General features: G+C 41.0%; 1 protein-coding gene across 9 annotated transcripts in view; it reads left to right on the top strand.

The window, feature by feature from the left end:
* The window catches only part of EXOC6B (exocyst complex component 6B), a 760,794-nt gene that overhangs the window by 42,288 nt on the left and 695,786 nt on the right, over positions 1-22,720 (top strand). For 6 of the 9 annotated variants that reach the window (XM_081482981.1, XM_081482983.1, XM_081482975.1 and 3 more), the window contains exon 1: positions 19,757-20,003. The exons of 2 other annotated variants lie outside the window; for them this stretch is intronic. In XM_081482981.1, the coding sequence (XP_081339107.1) occupies positions 19,891-20,003 (113 nt within the window). In that variant the 5' untranslated portion in view covers positions 19,757-19,890. Of the gene's footprint in view, positions 1-19,756; positions 20,004-22,720 lie in introns of those variants that run through there. One more of the 9 variants, XM_081482979.1, reaches the window with a different exon arrangement.

The following is a 22,720-nucleotide window of genomic DNA, read 5'->3' as shown; positions in this document are numbered from 1 at the left end:
CCAATTTGGAACCAGTCCATTGTTCCATGTTTGGTTCTAACTGGTGCTTCTTGACCTGTATATAGGTTTCACAACCACTGCTTGATGGTCTGATATTCCCATCTCTTTAAGAATTTTTCACAGTTTCTGTGATCCACACAGTCAAAGGTTTTAGCATAATCAATGACACAGAAGTAGATGTTTTTCTGGAATTCCCTTCCTTTCTCCATGATCCAAAGAATGTTGGCAATTTGATTTCTGGTTCCTCTGCCTTTTCTAAATGCAGCTTGTACATCTGGAAGTTCTTGGTTCACATACTATTGAAGCCTGTCTTGAAGGATTTGGAGCATTATCCTCCTAGTACGTGAAATGACTGCAATTGTGTGGTAGTTTAAACATTCTCTGGCATTGCTTTTCTTTGTGATTGCAATAAAACTGACCTTTTTCAGTCCTGTGGCCACTCCTGAGTTTTCCACATTTGCTGGCACATTGAATGCAACACTTTAACATCTTTTAGGATTTTAAATAACTCGGCTGGAATTCCATCACCTCCACTAGCTTTGTTTGTAGTAATGCTTTCTAAGGCCCACTTGACTTCACATTCCAGGATGTCTGGCTTTAGATGAATGATCACACCATCGTGGTTATCTGGGCCATTAAGATCTTTTTTGTACAGTTATTCTGTGTATTCTTGGCATCTCTTCTTAATCTCTTCAGCTTATGTTAGGTCCTTGCCATTTTTGCCTTTTATTTTGACCATCTTTGCATGAAATGTTCCTTTGGTATCTCTAATTTTCTTGAAGAGATCTCTAGTCTTTCCCATTCTATTTTTTCCTCTATTAATTTCCATTGTTCATTTAAGAGGACTTTCTTGTCTCTCCTTGCCATTCTTTGGAACTCTGCATTTAGTTGAGTATATCTTTTCCTATCTCCTTTGCCTTTCGTTTATCTTCACAGCTATTTGTAAGGCCTCCTCAGACAACCATTTTGCCTTCTTGCATTTCTTTTTCCTTGCCATGGTTTTCTTTACCGCCTCCTGTACAATGTTATAAACCTCCACCCATAGTTCTTCAGGCATTCTGTCTATCAGATTTAATCCCTTGAATCTATTTGTCACTTCTGCTGTATAATCATGAGGTATTTGATTTAGGTCATACCTGAATGGCCTAGTGGTTTTCCCTACTTTCTTCAATTTAAGCCTCAATTTTGCAATAAGGAGCTCATGATATGAGCCACAGTAAGCTCATGGTCTTGTTTTTGCTCACTATATAGAGCTTCTCCATCTTTGGCTGCAAAGAATTTATCAGTCTGATTTTGGTATTGACCTTCTGGTGATGTTCATCTGTAGAGTCATCTCTTGGGTTGTTGGAAGAGGGTCTTTGCTATGACTGGTGTGTTCTCTTTGTAAACTCTGTTAGCCTGTGCTCTGTTTTATTGTGTGCTCCAAGGCCAAACTTGCCTGTTATTCTGGGCATCTCTTGACTTCTACTTTTACATTCCAATCCCCTCTAATGAAAAGGACATCTTTCTTCGGTGTTAGCTCTAGAAGGTGTTGTAGGTCTTCATAGACCCACTTCTTTGACATCAGTAGTTGGGGCATAGACTTGGATTACTGTGGTGTTGAATGATTTGCCTGGGAAATAAGCCGAGATCATTCTGTGATGTTTAAGATTGCACCCAAATACTGCATTTCAGACTCTTTTGTTGATGATGAGTCCTACTCCATTTCTTCTAGGGGATTCTTGCCCACAGTAGTAGATATAATGTCCATCTGAATTAAAGTTTCCCATTCCTGTCCTCGTTGGAGAGTTCTGACAAAACATGGTCCTCTGGAGAAGGGACTGGCAAACCACTTAAGTATTCTTGTTTTGAGAACCCATTGAACAGTATGAAAAAACACAGTCCTGGCTTGCGTTAAAATACCACTGTTGCTAACACACAGTGACTTTTGTAGCTTATATAAAACCACTATAATGAGTGTTGTTGAAATTTAATTCTTTCATAATGTGTTTATTTTGATTTGTTAATACTATAAGGTTCCTAATTTACCACTTCATCACTTTCTTCAAATATTGGCAGCTAGTCTTAAGTGAAATTCATGGACTCCCTAGTATTAGCTAAATTAGCATCCCAAGGGTGAGAAGACTAAAATTCTTGGAAGCTGTCCTGGTGTTGCTGAGGTCTATTTCCTCTGAGATTTGGCATGAGTTTTCAGTAGTTTGTGCCTTTTCTTTTTGTTGTATGTTTCATAGGCATGTTGTTGTCATTTAGTCATCAAGTTGTGTCTGACACTGTAGTGAGCTACCATTTCCTCCTCCAGGGGATCTTCCCAACCCAGGGATTGAACCCAAGTCTCCTGCTTGGCAGATGGATTCTTTGCCTCTGAGCCACCAGGGGAACCCTTGTTATGGGGAAGTTAAAAGAAGCTGTATTGAAGACCGCTAGCCAGAACATCCTTATAAGACACAATGGGGCTGAACCTTTGACAGTCCTGTGGAACAACCAGATACTGAATTTGAAGGTTTCTGGAGCTGGCACTTGGGGCGATGGAATGCTCCCCCTCCTCCAGTCCTCCCGACTGTGCTCACTTCTCACCAACTTCAGGAAGAAAATGAGGTCTGGGCTAGATCAAGTGTCTGTGGCTCTGGAAGAGACTCTCAGGAGTGTAGCGCTGGGAGGAAAAAAAGCCAGAAGGGTTATCTAGACTTGTTTTAAAAAAAAAAACAACTGTGAAATTCCCTGGCTGTCCAGGAGTTAGGGCTCCGTGCTCTCACATATGAGGGCCCAGATTCGATCCCTGGTCAGGAAACTAAAGTCCCGCAAGCCACGAGGTATGGCCAATAAAAAAAAATTTGTTGCTTCCCTTCTGTTCAGTTAGGGCAGAGGGTAAGTCTCCTTCATGGTGCGCTTACTGACCAGGACCCCTTTAGGTCTCTGCTCCTGACCATGATGCTCTTTCACAGCTGGGTGAAGCCAGCACCCTGCAAAGGTTCTTACTGTTACTGCAACCGTCCTCTCGTGACATTTGGGAACTTATGCTCTGCAGTGTGGGCTTGACAGAGGTGGTGACCCCACTTTGAAAAAGGAGGGTCCCCACTATGGGAGCCCCTTCTACCTCCATAATCTCCCCATAGTCAATTGTCCCAGCCCCTGACAAGCCTCTAGGATTTTTCCTCTCTGAATTTGTTTATGTATATACATATATATGTGTGTGTATATATATATATATAATTATTTTTGAAAACTTATTATTTTTAGCTGCATTGGGTTTTCATTGCTGCATGCAGGCTTTCTCTAGTTGTGGCAAGTAGGGCCTGCTCTCTAGCTGTGGTATGTGGGCTTCTCATTGCAGTGGCTTCTTTTGCTGCAGAGCATGGGCTCCAGAGCATGTGTGGGCTTCAGTAGTTGTGGTGCTCAGGCTCAGTTGTTGCACAGCATGTGGAGTCTTCTGGGACCAGGGATTGAATCCATATCCCCTGCATTGTTAGTTGAATTCTTAACCACTGGACCACCAGGGAAGTTCTTCCCTCTGAATTTGATGGTCAAGGCAAATGACCCCAAAATATTACATTCATTTAAAAGACCCCTTAGTTGGTCTAAAGGATGAAAAGGAGTGAAGAGATAGATGTTGCAGTGGAGGGAGGAACATCCCACCGTAAGGGGCCAATGTCAGGGACAGCTGAAGTGGCTGGCCTCTGGACAGTGAAGAGCGACCAGTGCAAGATAAGGCCAGGGATTGCTGGGGTTAAGCATTTTGATCTTTATCATGATAGTGATGGAGAGCCATTCAATATTTTGAAACAGATTAAGTGATACAATCTGATTTGTGCTTAAAAAAATAATCTGTCTGTAAAATAATTTGGAGCATGTCAGGAGGATATAGCTATGGCCCAAGTGAGAGATGATGGTGATGGAGAGAAGACTTATTTAGAATCTGGGGGGAGAGGAATGAAAGATATTTTACAGCACAAAGATAGGGTTATTTTTCTGTGACCATGTCTACCTTTCTCTATACATTCACACCTACATTTATACCTTCACTTCACTTTGGATGGAATGTTTTCTCTGTCAATCATCTCAGAGGGAGAACTCAGGGAACTGGGAGCTTTGGGTAAGGAGATAAACATACAGTCGGTGAGATGGGAAGAGTGAGATCCCAAGGTGTGGATCACTCTAGGTCAACAAATCTGTTCAATTTCATCTAGCCAGGCCCTCACTGAGAACCCTGGAGAGAAGCTATCCAGCTGCTTCCCTGTAGACCCAGAATCTCCCTGAGTCCCAGTCCCCAGAGAAGTTGCCCTAGAGTGCCATGGCTACAGTAGTCATGTGACAGACATAGGCTCCCACCTCCATGTCCCTAAGGACCTGGTGCACCACATTTGGAAGGAGGTTTGGGAGCAGGACCCCTGGGTTTTCACGCAGGGCCTCTTAATTGTCTGGGTGACAGACACAGCTGAGGTGTGGTGTTTTCTGACTTTAGCTCTCAGCAGGGGCTAGTCTAGCCCAGCCAGAGGGAAGAATTTATGGAGGCGACAGGCCAAAGGTCAGAAAAAACCTGGAGACCTTGGAGGAAGAAGCCAGGCACCAACAGAGGGAGACTGGCCACTGGCCTCAAGGTAATAGAATCAAAAGTAAGAAAGTGCTCAAAAAAACAAGAGAATGAGAGCATATCAAGAGAACACAGGAGTTGATCTGAAGGGGCTCCCAGTGGTCAAAGCTGGAACAATCTGAGCAATAAAATAAATAACATAGTATTGGATTATTATCCAAAAACATAAAATATATGTACATGTTTCATAGTCAGAAAAATATGTTTGAATAAATAATTAAATGGGGATAGGAGAGAAATCTTGCCCCCCAAAGTTCTTTTAACTTATGTCAATAGTCCCTCATCTAGACATCGGAGCTTAGTTCCCTTTCCACACCTAAGGGCAGACTTGATATACTGTCTGTATTCCAAAGAATAGAGTTGGGAAAAGGAAAAATAGTAACATTACTATTAGTGGAAGAGTCTGGCAAACACTGCCTTAACCATGTGATCAAAGTAAACATCACAGGTGGTGTTGTGTGGGTTTGTTGTTGTTGAGTCACTCAGTCATGTCTGACTCTTTGTGACCATATGGACTGAAGCGCACACCAGTCTTCCCTGTCCTTCACCATTTCCAGGAGCTTGCTCAAACCCTTGTCCATTGAGTTGGTGATGCCATCCAACCACCTTGTCCTCTCTTGTCCCCTTCTCCTCCTGCCTTCAATCTTTCCCAGCATCAGTGATAGCTTACAGTGAATGTTGTCAGATTCATGATCTCCAAAGGAGAGAATTTTGCTTCAGGAGCAGAGACTTGTCTTCAGTCACTCAGAGCTTCCGTGTGGCAAAAGTTTCATTACAGTGAAAAAGGAATAAAGAAAGCTTCTGACATAGATATCAGACGGGGGGTGGAGGGGGGGCTCCACTCATTAGTTTGGGTGGGGGTTTATAAACTTTTTCAATTGGTTACTAACAATAGAAAGGTCTTACCAGACCCACTCCCACAACATACTTAAGATAACAAGATTAGTCAGAAGATTCCTGTTAAGAAGGAGAAACAAGTCCTCGAGCAAGATACATTGTTGTTATATAATCATTAGTATAATCACAGGGCTTCCCTTGTGGCTCAACTGGTAAAGAATCTGCCCACAATGTGGTAGATTTGGGTTTGATTCCTGGGTTGGTAAGATCCCCTGGAGAAGGAAAAGGCTACCCATGCCAGTATTCTGGCCTGGAAAGTTCCATGGACTGTATAGTCCATGGGGTCGCAAAGAGTGGGACACAACTGAGTGACTTTCACTTTCACTTTTTTTTATTAGTATAGAGCTTAAGGAAAAAACATACCCTTGAGCAAGATGTGTTGTTTTGTTGTGTAATCATTAGCTCTGGGCTTAAAGAAAGCTAGTCTTAGAAGAAATAGATTGTTCCTATAACAACTCAGAGCTTAAGGAAAAATGTCTTATGTGACTAAGATGAAGGAATGTACAAAAAAAAAAAAAGTTTATCCCTTTATCCTCCACGAGGGCCCCAGACTCCTTATCAACTACCTAAGAATTAACTCTCTCATTCAGGTCTTTTCTAATGAGTAGGCTCTTCACATCAGGTGGCCAAAATATTGGAGCTTCAGCTTCAGCATCAGTCCTTCCAATGAATATTCAGGACTGATTTCCTTTAGGATTGACTGGTTTGATCTCCTTGCAGTCCAAGGACTCTCAAGAGTCTTCTCCAACACCACAGTTCAAAAGCATCAATTCTTTGGTGCTCAGCCTTCTTTATGGTCCAGCTCTCACATCCATACATGACTATTGGAAAAACCATAGCTTTGACTATATGGATCTTTGTTGGCAAAGCAATGTCTCTGCTTTTTAATATGTTATCTAGGTTTGTCATAGCTCTTCTTCCAAGGAGCAAGCGTCTTTTAATTTCATGGCTGCAGTCACCACCTGCAGTGATTTTGGAGCCCAAGAAAATGAAGTCTGTCACTGTTTCTGTTGATTCCCCATCTATTTGCCACGAAGTGATGGAACCGGATGCCATGATTTTTGTTTTTTGAATGTTGAGTTTTAAGTCAGATTTTTCACTCTCCTCTTTCACCTTTATCAAGAGACTCTTTAGTTCTTCTTCACTTTCTGCCATAAGGGTGGTGTCATCTGCATATCTGAGGTTATTAATATTTCTCCCGGCAATCTTGATTCTACCTTGTGCTTCATCCAGCCTGGCATTTCACATGATATATTCTGCATATAAGTTAAATAAGCAGGGTGACAATATACAGCCTTGAAGTACTCCTTTCCTGATTTTGAACCAGTCATTGTTCCATGTTGGGTTTATGTGCTCCCTACTGTGATGCAAAGAGAAATGACTTCATCTCTGTGGTGTTCTTTCTTGAAACTCACAACTCCAGTCTAGTTATGAGAGGAATATGAGCCAAACCTAAATTGAGTGGTATCCTATGAGATACCTGACCAGTATTGGGCTTCCCCAATACTGCACTATTTTCACAATTTTTTCTGTAAATCTAAAATTATTCCAAGTTATGATTTTTTACTAATGCAGTGAAATTGCCTTCCTGGTTGTTGTTGTTCAGTCACCCAGTCAGGTCCAACTCTTTGCGACCCCATGGGCTGCAGCACTCCAGGTCTCCCTGTCCCTTGCTATCTACTGGAGTTAGCCCAAGTTCATGTTCATTGCATCAGTGATGCTGTCCAGCCATCTCATCTACTGACATCCTCTTCTCCTTCTGCACTCAATCTTTCCCAGTATCAGGGACTTTTCCAATGAGTTATCTATTCACATCAGATGACCAAAATACTGGAGCTTCAGCTTCAGCATCAGTCTTTTCAGGGTTGATCTCCCTTAAGATTGACTGGTTTGATCTTCTTGCTGTCCAAGGAACTTTCAAGAGTCTTCTTCAATGCCCACATCCTAATCCCTAGAATCTGTGAGTGTTATCTTATGTGACAAAAGGGACTTCACAGATACTATTAAGGGTCTTAGATAGGAGGCTGTCCAGCATATCATAGATTGGCCCAGTGTGAAGTTGAGACTGAGGAGGATTCTGTGTGGCCTTCCTGGGTACAAAAGGCCCTCTGTGTCTCCCATTTCTTGTCTGTAGAAAACAGGTTTTAGTCTCCTGGGTCTTTCCTGAGTTCTAAAGGCTACTCCATTTCTTCTAATTGATTCTTGCCCACAGTAGTAGGTATAATGATACCCTGAATTGAATTTACCCATTCTCATCCATTTTAATCACTGATTTCTAAGATATTTGTGTTTAATCTTGCCACCTCCTGCTTGTCAATGTTCAATTTACCTTGATTCATGGACCTAACATTCCAGGTTTCTATGCAGTATTGTTCTTTACAGCATCAGACTTTACTTTCACCACCAGACACATCCACAGTTGAGCAATGTTTTCACTTTGGCCCACCTGCTTCATTCTTGCTGGGGCTATTAGTAATTGCCTGCCTCTCTCTCCCAGACATCTTATGACCTAGGTATTCATCTTCTGATGTCATATCTTTTTGCCTTTTCATAGTGTCCATGGGTTTGTCTAGGCAAGAATACTGGAGTGGGTTGCCATTTCCCCCTCCTGTGGACCACATTTTTTTCAGAACTCTTCACTATGACTCGTCTGTCTTGGGTGACCCCTCTAGTTTGTCTTTCATTTTTCTGATTTTTTTTTTTTCCATTCCAAGGGAGTAGCCTGACTTTGATTATCTCTGCCTTTGAGCTATTTTCATGTCAAGACAGAAACGAAAGTAGTCAGAGGGAAGTCTAAGGTCCTTGATGGGTTGATTCTGGGCCACAGAAAGAGTAGTAGTAGCAGTAGCAGGAGTAGCTCAGTTGTGTCTAATTCTGCAATCTCATGGACTGTAGCCCACCAGGCTCCTCTGTCCAGGGGATTCTCCAGGCAAGAATACTGGAGTGGATTGCCATGCCCTCCTCCAGGGGATCTTCCCTACCCAGAGATCGAACCTGAATCTCCTGCATTGCAGGCAGATTCTTTACTGTGTGAGCCACCAGGGAAGCCCCTAGAAAGAGAGAGCATACTAGCATCTGAAGGGATAAGACTGAAGTGGAGAGGGCAGAAGAGAGGGAAGAGTTCTGTAAGATTAAGAGGGTAACTTAAGGGTTCCCAAACATATGAGAACCCTATCCCATTGAGACATCCAGCAGAAGTGGTGAAACAGTAGAAAGGAAGAGCCACGCAGTACACCCCAGGCTCCCTGATTGCCATCCCCACAATGCTTCCTAGGGGGAAGGGTGGTTTGGAGGCTGTGGAGCTACTTCACACATCCCCCAGGGCTGGACCAATGAGCATCTTAGTGCTGCTCCTGAAAGGCCTCCTGGGCCTTGCTCAAGCCTGGACTGAACTGACCTTTTATTAACTGGATGGTTGAGGATTTGGAAGTAGATTTAGTTTGACTGAAGGGAATTAAAGTAATGTACCATTTCTTGCATATCCAGTTTGTGAAGCAAAATTTATAGATGCTTTGAGTGTGCTAATCAGCTTTCCTAAATAGATGAGACACTCTCTAAATGGAGAACTTACCTTTTACCATTCATTTAGTCAAAAAAGATTTATTGGGAACCTCTATGTGGTAGGCACTGATTTAGGTACCAGGTATATGTTAAATAATTCAGACACGGTCTTTGATCCCTTGGACTTACAGACTCATTAGGGAGAAAGAAAATAAACAAAAAAACAAGCAAGTATATAAGTGTAAATTGGAATGAATGCTATGAAGGAAAAGATCCAGCTGTTCATCTTATAGTTGAGGACCTAACACAGAAGCTGGCCTTGAAGCCAGTGCTGTCAGGGAGGGGAACTTGAGGCATTAATGTAGCCCACACCTCAGCTCCTGTGCTGGAGCAGCACCTCACCAAACTCCAAGTCCTTGGGCCTGATGCTGCTTTTTGTAACGGCTGCACCTGCCTGATGCGCAGAGCCAACTCATTGGAAAAGACACTGATGTTGAGGAAGATTGAGGTCAGGAGGAGAAAGGGATAACAGAGGATGAGATAGTTGGATGGCATCATCAAATCAATGGACATGAGTCTGAGCAAACTCTGGGAGACAGTGAAGGACAGGGAAGCCTGGTGTGCTGCAGTCCCTGGGGGCCAAAGAGTCAGACACGACTGAGCAACTGAACAACAACATGACCTGCCAGATCTTTTCAGTTTGAGTTTTTAATATTCCAATGCCATAATCAAATCGTCAGCCACATTCTGTTTTCTAGGAGTAGCAAACTGCTAAATCTGACTCATCATGCGGGTCTCAGACTTAAATTGCAAACCCTGAAGTTGTCAAGGTTTTGGTGTTTTTTGAGGGACTGAAAAATGGCTGATGGCCCTGGAGGGAAGAACAGGGCATAATAAAACTGGGTGCTAACTGTGGGGGAAGGTGCACCGGGCCATGGTTTAAGTTCAGATTTTGTGCTAACTGCAATGGGAGCCATGTGCGGATTTTAAGTTGAGAAGTGTCTGTCTAATTTTTCTTTTAAACCATATCACATAGTGCTAGGTTTTAGGCTAAATGACCATTTATTTGTTTTTTGCTTTTTTGATGATTCCTTGCCAAATTGAATTAAACTAGGAGTTGGTAGATGCAGGGGGAGAATTACTTTATGGAGATGACTTCCTTATGGTTAACAAAGACTGGTAAGTGACAAAGTTCAGTGTCGAAGCCTTTTTAAGTTTACAAGTTTGTGAGAGTCAGAACCTGGAAAAGCTGATAAGTTGTCCTAGTTTCCTCTTGCTCAGCTTCTCCCTTTTCCAGTCTGAAAAAAACCACTGAGGAGTGTTTTTTGTATTGTTTTGTTTTTTTTGATAATTCCCTATGTTTCCTAATTTATATTTGTGTGTCAGAGATTCCAGGCAGTGCATATGTGTGTGTGTGTGTGTGTGTGTGCGCGCGCGTGTATACCAAAGTAATGAGTGAGGTTTATGATTTTAGGGGAAAGGCAAGTTATGGTGAAAAACAAAAAGAAAAGAAAGAGAGTTCTGGGCAAAGAACGGGACCTCCAAAATCACGGTTAGAAGTTGTTTTAGGCAGGGACATGTAGGTCTGAGTTTCTATGAAGCTCCGTGGAACCAAGGGTGATGTCAGTGTTATTGTGGCCTCTGGGGCCTGGTAGAGCAGGAGGCTGACATCACTGCCCAGGGGATCCAATGCGCTCAGACTCCAGGGAGGCCTCCTCACAGCCCCCAAAGGTGCTGGAGCAGCAAACATGACCCAGAGGGACCCTGGGGACTGAGCTGCTTCCATCTGCTGTTCAATTATTGTCCTTTCCTTCACAGCTCCACTAGCATAGAAGCTTACCTCAGCACTGGTGAGGAAGAAGGAAGGAGTATGGATGCTCTGCTCCCAGTAAACTTTAGACCTGTGGGGAGATATGTTTTTTTCCCTTAAAAGAGAGCCATCAGCTGAAACAGGCTCCTGACTGCAAGGAGCTCATGGTATAGATGATCAGACAGAATGAAAACTAATTAAAGCAATAAAGGAAAGTGTATGAGCTTTGAGGTGAGGCCTGGCTTCTAACCTCAGTCTGTCACTTAGTGATTAGCCCTCTGACTCTGGGCAAGTTATTTAACCATACTGAGCTTCAGTTTTTTCCTCAATAGAACGGAGACAACAACTTTTGTCCTACAGCAGGGTAACTGTGAAAATGAAATGAGAGAAATCGAATTACGTTCCTGGAACCTAGTAGGTATTAATAAGCAGAAGCTGTTGGTATTGCTACTACTCCAGGTCACACCATGTGACAGGGACAATATAGAGTCATGTATTAATGCAAGATAGAGGTGTTGATAAAGGATCTACTGTTCAACTGCCTGTGTTAGGAAAGAAAGGGTTATCTTCACAGAAGAAGGTCACACAAAGCTGGATCTTGAAGTATAATTTCAGCAAGTGAGGAAGGAGGAGGAAAGGGAAGAGTATTTCATTCAGAAGGAACAGAATAGCATAAACAAAACCCAAAAAAAGCAACTAGCAGTTCTTTTCAGTTCAGTTCAGCTCCACTCAAGCTTCATGAACTAAGTGCTGTCTATTCTAAGCCATTAAAAAAATAGTTTTTTGGAGTATAGTTGATTTACAATGGTGTATGAGTTTCAGGTATACATCAAAGTGAATCAGTTATACATATATCCACTCTTTTTTAGATTTTTTTTCCCTTTACAGAGTATTGAGTCAGGTTCCCCGTGCTATACAGTTGGTCTTTATAAGTTAACTATTTATATATAGTAGTATGTATATGTCAGCCCCAACTTTCCAATTTATCCCTCCCCCACTGCCTTATCCACAGTAACCATGTTTTTTTTTTTCTATATCTGGAACTCTATTTCTGTTTTGTAGATAAGTTCATTTGTACTCTTTTTTAAGATTCCACAATATCATATGATACTTATCTTTCTCTGTCTGAATTACTTCACTCAGTAGGGCAATTTGTAGGTCAATCCACGTTGCTGCAAATGGCATTATTTTATTCTTTTTTATGGTTGACTAATAGTCCATTGAATAAATGTATCACATCTTGTTTATCAATTTCTCTGTTGATGGATATTTAGGTTGCTTCCATGTCCTGGCTATTGTAAATAGTGCTGCAATAGCATTGGGGTTCATGTATCTTGGGGTTCATATATCATAAAATATAAAAATATATATTTATAAAATACATAAAATATATAAATAATATATATTTATACATAAATATTGTATAATATATTATATATATTATTTATATAAAATATAAAAAATATATAATATGTATATAGAAAATATATTATATATAAATTATATGTAAATTATATATATAATTTATATATTATATATTTATAATTATATAATTATATATATTATATTATATATATAATATATATAATTATATAATGATGTATATAATAATATATGATACATATAATATATATAATAACATATAATAAATACAATAAATATATATTAAATATACATAATATACAATATAATATTTATACTACTTAATATATAATATGATATCAATATTAATGTTTTAAAGATGAATGAATATTATAATTATTGTAAATAAATAATATAAATATATAAATAATATAATATAAATATATAATATAGAATGTATGTATTAATATATAACATTAATATATAATATTAATATGTATAATATAATATATAATATAATAATACAGTATATAATATAGTATATAATATATAATTTATATTATATTATATATTATAATATAAACATATATAATATAATATAATATTATATATACATTGTATATGTAATATTATATACATAATATTATAATAATATATATAATAAAATTATTATTCTAATTCTGTGAAAAATGCCATTGGTTATTTGGCAAAGATTGCATTGAACCTGTAGATTAAAACACTTTAACACCAAATGCAAAAATAAACTCAAAATGGATTACAGACCTAAATAAAAAGCTGGCTACTATAAAACTCTTATAGGAAAATACAGGCAGAACACGTTTTGACATAAGTCACAAGAAATATATTTTTTGATCCACCTCCTAAAGTAATGAAAATAAAAGCAAAAGTAAACAAATAGGCCTCAATTAAACTTAAAAGCTTTTGCACAGGAAATTGTAGGAAATTGTAACCCACTCCAGTATCCTTGCCTGGAAAATTCCATGGACAGAGGAGCGTGGTGGGCTACAGTCCATGGAGTTGCAAAAGTTGGACATAACTGAGTGATTAAACCACCGCCACCATGCTGTTCTCCACAGTGATTGTACCGGTTTACATTCCTACCAACACTGTAGGAGGGTTCATTCAAAGGGAATAAGTGGAAAGAGGTAGTTGTGTGAAGAGGTCTTTGAAGTGATTTGGAAAGGGCTTGTGAAATGATTCAACCTGTTACACCAATGTGGAAGCAGATGCTGAGAGGCAGAATGATATTTTTAAGTTCATACAATAAATGTGGCAATGAGAGGGTGGGTGGGACAGAGTGGCTAAACTGGTAAGGAAATGGAGCTTGAAATGAGATGGACTTGAGTTTGATTACCAACATCACCATATACACTGTGAGACTTGAGGTATTATATGTGCAAAATGAGATACATAATATTTACAGCATGGATTTCCCCAGTGCCTCAGTGGTAAAGAATCTGCCTGCCAAGCAGGAGACTGGGGTTTGATCCCTGGGTTGGGAAGATCCCCTGGAGAAAGAAATGGCAACCCACTCCAGTATTCTTGCCTGGAGAATCCCATGGACAGAAGAGCCTGGTGGGCTACAGTCCATGGGGACATGACTTACTGACTAAACAATAGCAACAGTATTTATAGCAAAGGATTGATGTAAGGACTTAATGATGAATATGAAGTGCTTACTTTCTGTATTGTGCTTTGCACCAGGAAGTGCCCAGTATATGTTAACTGCTAATGTTGGAACTGAACTAAATGCCCTCAAATTTTAGTCCAGTACTTTTCTGGGTCATTCCACATCACCTGACGTACTGTCTATTTAGAGGGCATTAATGTCAGGCAGGCCATCTTCACTGGAGTTTTCTACTCTAGTCACTCCAAACTCACACTGTTGCCGGTAAGAACTTATGTGAGCTCTTTGGCTACTAAAGGGGGCTAGAAAAAAAACCTGCTGATAGTAGCAGAAGCTCGTTTAATCACTACTATACATATTTAGTCTACATTCCCATCTTCTTCCTGTAATGTATAAAAAGCTTTTTGCGTAGTTAGATGTTAAAATTGGTGATTGAAGGGACCAGAGATCTTCAGGAATATGAAAGCCTTCACACTCTTCCTGCCCCTCCTGCATGTGTCTGAAATTGTTAAAGCATGAGTAATGAAACAAGGTGAGGACAGCCACAGATTATCTAGAAACAGACAGGTTTAGCAACTTTCTCAGTTCCTGGCAAACCAAGACTTGTAACCCATTCTCCTCACTATTGCTTTGCTTATTTATAAAATGTGTTTTTAATTAATAATTACTATTCTTTATTAAAAAAGCAGTACGTACACAAGGGAAAGAATTCTAAAACTGCCTGCATAATAAAAAATATCTTCCTCCTACTTCATGCCCCTTCCTCCCAATATCTCTCCTGGTTGTCACTAATGTTTACAGTTTCTTGGATACCCTTTCAGAAATATTCTGTGAAGTATTTTATACATATATAAGCATATATATGAATTTTTTCTTTGTGACTTTTTATTGAGGTATAATTGACACACAGCATTACATTAGTAATTTCAAGTATACAACATGATGATTTGATATTTATGTATGTTGTGAAATGACCACCATAATAAGTCCAGTTAGCATCTGTCACTATACGTATTTACGGAATTTTTTTTTCTTGTGGTGAGTACTTTTAAGACCTAGTCACTTAGCAATTTTCAACTGTGCAATAGAGTAAAATTTTTGTTTTTGTCTTTCGTTTTTCATCAAATATTTGTTGTTCAGTTGCTAAGACGTGTCCGACTCTTTGCAAACCATGGACTGCAGCATGCCAGGCTCCTCTGTCCTCCACTATCTCCTGGAGTTTGCTCAAATTCAGGTCCATTGAGCTGATGATGCTATCTAACCACTTATCCTCTGCTGTCCCCATCTTTTTTGCCCTCAATTTTCCTAGCATCAGGATCTTTTCCAATGAGCCCACACTTTGCCTCAAGTGGTCAAAGTATTTGAGCTTCAGCTTCAGCATCACTCCTTCCAATGAGTATTCAGGTTTGATTTCCTTTAGGATCGACTGATTTGATCTCCTTGCCATCTAAGGGGCTCTCAAGAGTCCTCTCCAGCACCACAATGTGAAAGCATCTATTCTTCGGTGCCCAGCCTTCTTTATGGATCAACTCTCACATCCATACACAACTACTGGAAAAAACCACAGCTTTGACTATACAGACCTTTGTCAGCAAAGTTATGTCTCTGCTTTTTATATGCTGTCTATGTTTGTCAGAGCTTTCCTTCCAAGAAGCAAGCATCTTTTAATTTCATGGCTGCAGTCATTGTCCGCAGTAATTGTGGAGACCAAGAAATAAAATCTTTCACTGCTTTCACTTTTTCCCCTTCTATTTGCCATGAAGTGATGGGACCAGATGCCATGATCTTAGTTTTTTGAATGCTAAGTTTCAAGCCAGCTTATTCACTCTCTTCTTTCACCTTCATCAAGAGGCTCTTTAGTTTGTCTTCATTTTCTCTATTTGGGTGGTATCATCTGCAATCTGAATCTAAGGTTGTTAATATTCTCCCTGCAATCTTGATTCCAGCTTGGGATTTACCCAGCCCGGCATTTTGCATGATGTACTTGGCATATAAATTAAATAAGCAGGGTGACAATATACAGCCTTGATGTACTCCTTTTTAAACTTTGAACCAGTCAGATGTTCCACATCTGGTTCTAACTGTTGCTTCTTGACCTGCATACAGGTTTCTCAGGAGGCAGAGAAGGTGTCTGGTATTCCTTTCTCTTTAAGAATTTTTCACAGTTTTTTGTAATCCACACACTCATTGAAACATTCTATCACCTTTTAATACAGATAAATAGAAACAGAATATTTAATATAAATAGAATTGCGCTGAAGTTGAGGTAAAAAAACAAAACTTAGAACTTTCGTTGAAAAACTATAAGTAAGTTGATAATTTCCTGTCAGTTCTGCATTAGCCTTCTTTAACTACGTCAAGGTTTATTCTCTTTTAGTATTGTATTTTTTATACTGATCACATGTGATGTAATTTCTTAGCCAGAAAGAACCCAAAACAAAAATCAGATTTAGGGTCTCAACTTGTTCTAATTGGTTCTTCAGTTCAGTTCAGTTCAGTCGCTCAGTCGTGTCCAACTCTTTGAGACCCCATGGACTGCAGCACGCCAGGCTTCCCTGTCCACCACCAACTCCCAGAGTTTACTCAAACTCATGTCCATCACACTGGTGATGCCATCCAACCATCTCATCCTCTGTCATCCCCTTTTCTTCCTGCCTTCAATCTTTCCCAGCATCAGGGTCTCTTCCAATGAGTCACTTGTTGGCATCAGGTGGACAAAGTATTGGAGCTTCAGCTTCAACATCAGTCCTTCCAATGAACATCCAGGACTGATCTCCTTTAGGATGGACTGGTTGGATCTCCTTGCTGTCCAAGGGACTCTCGAGAGTCTTCTCCAACAGCACAGTTCAAAAGCATCAATTCTTCGGTGCTCAGCTTTCTTTATAGTCCAACTCTCACATCCATACATGACCACTGGAAAAACTATAGCCTTGACTAGATGGACCTTTGTTGGCAAAGTAATGTCTCTTCTTTTTAATATGCTATCTAGGTTAGTCATAACTTTCCTTCCAAGGAGTAAGCGTCTTTTAATTTCATGGCTGCAATCACCATCAGCAGTGATTTTGGAGCCCCCAAAAATAAAGTCAGCCACTGTTTCCACTGTTTCCCCATCTATCTGCCATGAAGTGATGGGACCGGATGCCATGATCTTAGTTTTCTGAATGTTGAGCGTTAAGCCAGCTTTTTCACTCTCCACTTTCACTTTCATCAAGAGGCTCTTTAGTTCTTCTTCACTTTCTGCCATAGGGGTGGTGTCATCTGCATATCTGAGGTTATTGTTATTTCTCCCGGCAATCCTGATTCCAGCTTGTGCTTCTGCCAGCCCAGCATTTCTCATGATGTACTCTGCATAGAAGTTAAATAAGCAGGGTGACAATATACAGCCTTGACATACTCCTTTTCTGATTTGGAACCAGTCTGTTGTTCCATGTCCAGTTCTAACAGTTGCTTCCTGACCTGCATACAGATTTCTCAGGAGGCAGGTCAGGTGGTCTGGAATGAATTTGACCTTTTAAATATGATATAAATGTTTATGAAAAGTTGCTTTAATAAGTAATAATTAAAATTCTATTGCCTTTTAAAAACTTGAAATAAGTTTTCTTTTAAAAAATACAGTAGTAAAGACTGATGCATAAACTTTTCACAAAACATACTTAGTCTTTTTGCACTGAAAATGTTTTGCACTGAAAACATACTTTGTATGTCTAGGGACTTATAACGGCCAGTTTCTTTCTCATTTCCATCTTTGTTCCCAGTAAATGTTCTTTAGGGTCCATATTCTGACTGTAAACACCAAGTTCATCTTTACTTTCTTCCTGTGGACAGACAGAACCATGTATGAGAATTTTATGCCCAATTTGCAACAGTAAATCTTTTAAAGGGAAAATATCCTAATAGACTTGGGCTTCTCTGGTGGTGCTAGTGGTAAAGAGTCTGCGTGCTAATGCAGGAGACACAAGAGATACTGGTTTGACCCTTGTGTCAGGAAGATCCCCTGAAACAGGAAATGGCAACCTGCTCCACTAGTCTTGGATAATTCCATGGACAGAGGAGCCTGGTGGACTACAGTCCCTGGGGTTGCAAAGAGTCAGACAGGATTAAGCATACACAGCCAAAGGCTTTAGCATAGTCAATGAAGCCGAACTAGATGCTTTTATGGAACTCCCTTGTTTTCTCCATGATCCAATGAATGTTGGCAATTAGATCTCTGGTTCCTCTGCCTTTTCTAAACCCAGGTTATATATCTGGAAGTTCTTGGTTCACACACTGCTGAAGCCTAGCTCGAAGGATTTTGAGCATAACCTTGCTAGCATGTGAAATGAATGCAATTATACTGTAGTTTAAACATCCGTTGGCATTGCCCTTCTTTGGGATTGGAGAGAAAACACGTTTTCCAGTCCTGTGGCCACTGCTGAGTTTTCCAAAGTTGTTGACATATTGACTGCAGAACTTTAACAGTATCATCTTCTAGGATTTGAAATAGCTCAGCTGGAATTCCATTACCTTCACTAGCTTTGTTCATAGTAATGTTTCCCAGGTAGCTCAGTAGTAAAGGATCCACCTTTCAAGCAGGAGATGGAAGAGAATGTGGGTTTGATCCCTTGGTTGGGAAGATCTCCTGGAGAAGGAAATGGCAATCCACTCCATTATTTCCTGGAATATCCCATGGACAGAGAAGCCTGGCAGGCTCCAGGCAGTGGAGCTGCAGAAGAGGGGAATAAGACTTAATGACTAAACAAAAATAAATGCTTCTTAAGGCCAACTTGACTTCACACCACAGGATGTCTGGCTCTAGATGAGTGACCACATCATCAGGGTTATCTGTGTCATTAAGACCTTTCTTGTATAGTTCTGTGTATTTTTGCCACTTCTTCTTAATCTCTTCTGCTTTTATTAGGTCCTTATGGTTTCTGTCCTTTTCGTGCTCATCCTTGCATGAAATGTTCCCTGGATATCACCAGTTTCCTTGAAGAGATCTCTAGCCTTTGATCTGTATTAAAAAAGAGATCCAAGATGCTTTTGATGCAGGTGGTTGTTGGCCCAGTTGAGCCATTAGAATAAAGTACAAATTTCTGTTCCTGGTATTCCTTTTCCAAGATGCTTTTCTAGCACCATCTCTTGTTGCTAATTCTCTACACACCAGTGCAAATGAAGTTCTTTCTGGTTTTCTAGGTGCTTCTCATACCTTCCAGTCACACCTTTTGAAATGTTCAGGCATAGTCTGTCAACTGGAGAAGGAAATGGCAACCCACTCCAGTATTCTTGCCTGGAGAATCCCAGGGACGGGGCAGCCTGGTGGGCTGCCGTCTATGGGGTGGCACAGAGTCGGACCCAACTAAAGCGATTTAGCAGCAGTCTGTCAATGAATTCTTCATGGACAGAAGAGCTTGCAGTGTTTGATTCTCAGAACTTGCTTAGAGGTACATTAAAAGAGGTAAAGAGGTACTTTACCTCTTTAAATAGATAAAGAGGTACTTTATCTATTAGTTTTGGGTTTTTTAGTTTTGGGCTTTTCCTCCTTCATAACTTGTAAGATCTCTGTTCAGAGAAACTTAGTTAATCCTTTCTTAATATTCGTGCCTAAAGAGGCTTTTGCACTTTGAGGCAAGGGTCTTAAACAAGAACTGCCTGATAGTCGCCGTTGCATGTGAAGGCCTTAATTGTTCCTGCCTTACAGTAGAACTTTTTTTTTTAAACAAGTTTATTTATTTGGCTGCACCAGGTCATGGTTGCAGCACATGGGATCTAATTCCTTGACCAGGGATTGAACTCGGGCACCCTTCCTTGGGAGTACGGAATATTAGCCACTGGATATAATGGAGCTTATAACACAAGTTTGTGGCTTCAATGAATAATGTGTGAAATCATGCTTATTCTCCCAGAGAACTACAAATCCCAGAGGGCATCGCGCGGAACGTCCGAGGACGTGGTGATGCCAGGGGGCGTGCCCAGTCTGAGGGAGGGGTCGTTCTGCGGGTGGCCGGAGGCTTAGGATCCCCTGGAGCCTGGAGTGAGAGAGCGAGATTGAGAGTGAAAGGTGAGCGGAGCTGAGGGAGGGGACGCGCTGCGGGGCTCCCCGAGTCTATGGAGCGGGTTAAGATGGCGGAGGCGGAGAGCCTGGAGACAGCGGCGGAGCACGAACGGATTCTTCGAGAGATCGAGAGCACCGACACGGCCTGCATCGGGCCCACGCTCAGGTACCCTGGGTACCGGGGCCACAGAGGGGTGGGCACGGGCGGGACCCGGGAGCAGGCTCCCTCGGGACTGTGCGCCCGGCCGGCCTCCTGTAGGGCCAGCGCCGGCCGCTCCCTCCGGAGAACCCGGCGAGCGACCTCCACCCTCGGAGAGGCAGGTCCTCCTCCGTAGCCCCGCAGACCCGACGTGGGGTTCCTTCCCGACCGTCGGCGCCGGCAGCCCCGTTACCCTGTAGGCTCCTTCTGCCTCCCTCAGGGCTGGGGCAGCCTTCGTTCTCCCTCCGAGGCTGGCCCGGAGCGGGCACCCGGAGCGCGCCCGACAGATGGTGGTTCTTAGCAGAGGGTCCCCCTGAGGACATCACCCTTCTGCCCCAGACGCAGGTCCTACTCTTCAAGCAAAACAGAATTCACCCCACGGTCTGTTGCTCGGAGAGCAAACTCTTGCCTCTTTAAAAATCACAATCACTTCTCACAAACGAGTTCCTGAAAATCCTAGGCCTGGAAGGAAGGAAGTTTCCTTCAACCCGCGTGCCCCTCTCCTGGGAGCGGGTACTTGCCGAGCCCTGTCAGGAGGACGACCTCCCCAAAGGTCAGATTCCTGGTGCTCATCGCCGAAAAGACGTTATCTCCCTCCGTTCCCCGTGACCCTTACTTGGCCCACACACCCCCATATCACTTGGAGACGTCAAAAGAAGCTGCCACCTACCTCAACTGATTTAACAAACTTAGGTACAACTTACTGTGTACAGCGCAAGACATTTATTAAGAGATTACAAGTATAACTTATTCAAACCGCGAAACAGCCCTATTAGGTAGGTACTGTTATTACCCTCATTTTACAGATGAAGCCCATAGAGGTGAAGTGACTTGCCCAAGGTCACAGAGAAAATCAAGTAGGGGAGTCGCGATTCCTTCTCAGGCATTCTGGATCCAGAGTATGCATTCTTGACCCCTCTTGTTCTGCGTCAGATAGATGGGATCACCATCTATATGTACTTTCTGTTAATTACTCAACCAAGTGCAAACTGCCTTTCTCTTTCCCCTCAGTTTATTAGTGCCCTAGAACCAACACATCGTCCTTCCTGTGGCACCTTCTGATCTCCATGCAGCCAACAGAGAGAATGATCTTACTCACCTTGTACAGTCTTGGGTCGCTATTCCTCCCTTCATAAAGATTATTACTCACTGCTTGTTTTTTTCATGGGGGGAAGTTGCCTCATGAAAGTGGTTGAAAGAGGGGCAGGCTGTGGACTTCGCTCCTCATCTCCACCTCCACAGCTTCCTTCTCCAGGGCACATGGTTCTCCCAGTGTCATCCCTGGACATGGGACATGACCATCCTTAGTAGTTTGCCTTTTTTGTCCCTGACTGCACTATGATCATGACTGTCATGTTCCTCTCTTTTCATATTTTCTTGAGCTCTTAAAAGTGAATGACCCTCATTTCATTATCTTTACTTTTATAAAAACTAAGACTACTTACTGGTATTCTGTGTGCATCACTATTGGTTATTAATATTTGGCTTTTGTAAAACAAAATGTTATTAGACTTACAGAGGATGCTGTTTGAGTATTCTACTAAGAAATTTGGCTGCTGAGCTATATAGCTGGCAGCCAAGCAAAGCTCTCACTAGAATAGTTGGGATTACCAGAGTTTATAGGAAGGATTTTTCATCAGAACACCATTAATATTGTCTTGAGTTGGTTGTTTTCAGTTGCTGTTGTTCTTGGTTTATATGATAAATGACTTAATTTAGTGTTATCAATTTAGTTTGCTGTGATTTATTATGTTAGCCCTCCACTGAATAATAATGCATATTTGTTCAGCTGAATTTTGGCCTGTAATTTTCCATTATATTGACTGAAGAATATATACATTATGTTTAAGATGTTATCCATTTTCCCTAACATTTGCTGCATTATCACTGAATTCCACTGGAAAGTGGGGATTTTTTGGGCTAGATGAAGTAGAGATTTTTTGTCCTAAGGGGATATGGTAAGAAAAGTTTTGAGAATCGCTGCACTATCCTACTAGTTTTATTTTCTTTTGTTGACTCCCATTTTTCTTTATCAGGGGCTTTTCATTTTTGGCCTTGTCCTGTCTTTGATGGATAACCCTAAATCTTAACTATCAGACCCAAGATTCAATCATGTGAACATCCTATAATACAAAGTAATATCCAGTGTCTTTGTCTTAGTCTAGCTTGTTCCTGCCCGTATTCATAGGAGATGATCTCATCTTTCTTCCTTATCCCATGCAGAGGCAGCAGCATGCATAGACTTGGTGTTTCAGATCTCATGCTTTACCCTGGGTGCATGTTCATAATCATTATCTCTTGGTTTTCCATCACAGTCAGTAAACAGGTATGATAAAGGCAATAGGCTCTCCTTCCTAACATTACCCTCGACTGTAAATCTCAGCCTCTATCCCTCTTCATAGTCTTTCCTGTTTCTTCTGTCTTTTGAGGCACTTTTAAGGCTCTTGATTCTTACTTGTCTCTGAGATAGGTGTTCTAACTGAAGAGGAACTAAATAATAATAATTTGTGGTACCAAATTATTCTTCCAATTTTATCCCTTTTTGTTTGAGGAGCCACAATGGCTTGACTTTTCCATTATATAACCATCCTTATTTTAATCTTGAAACAGTACTTGCAATATTAGTTGATTACTGTTTATCATAAGGAGTGACTTTTCTTATTTATTGTAATTCTAAAAGTCCC

This window comes from Giraffa tippelskirchi, chromosome 4, assembly GCF_054371585.1.
Source record: "Giraffa tippelskirchi isolate mGirTip1 chromosome 4, T2T-mGirTip1v1.2.pri, whole genome shotgun sequence".
Lineage (NCBI taxonomy): Eukaryota > Metazoa > Chordata > Mammalia > Artiodactyla > Giraffidae > Giraffa > Giraffa tippelskirchi.
Note: the sequence above shows the minus strand (reverse complement) of the source record. Positions and strands in the feature narration are given on the sequence as shown.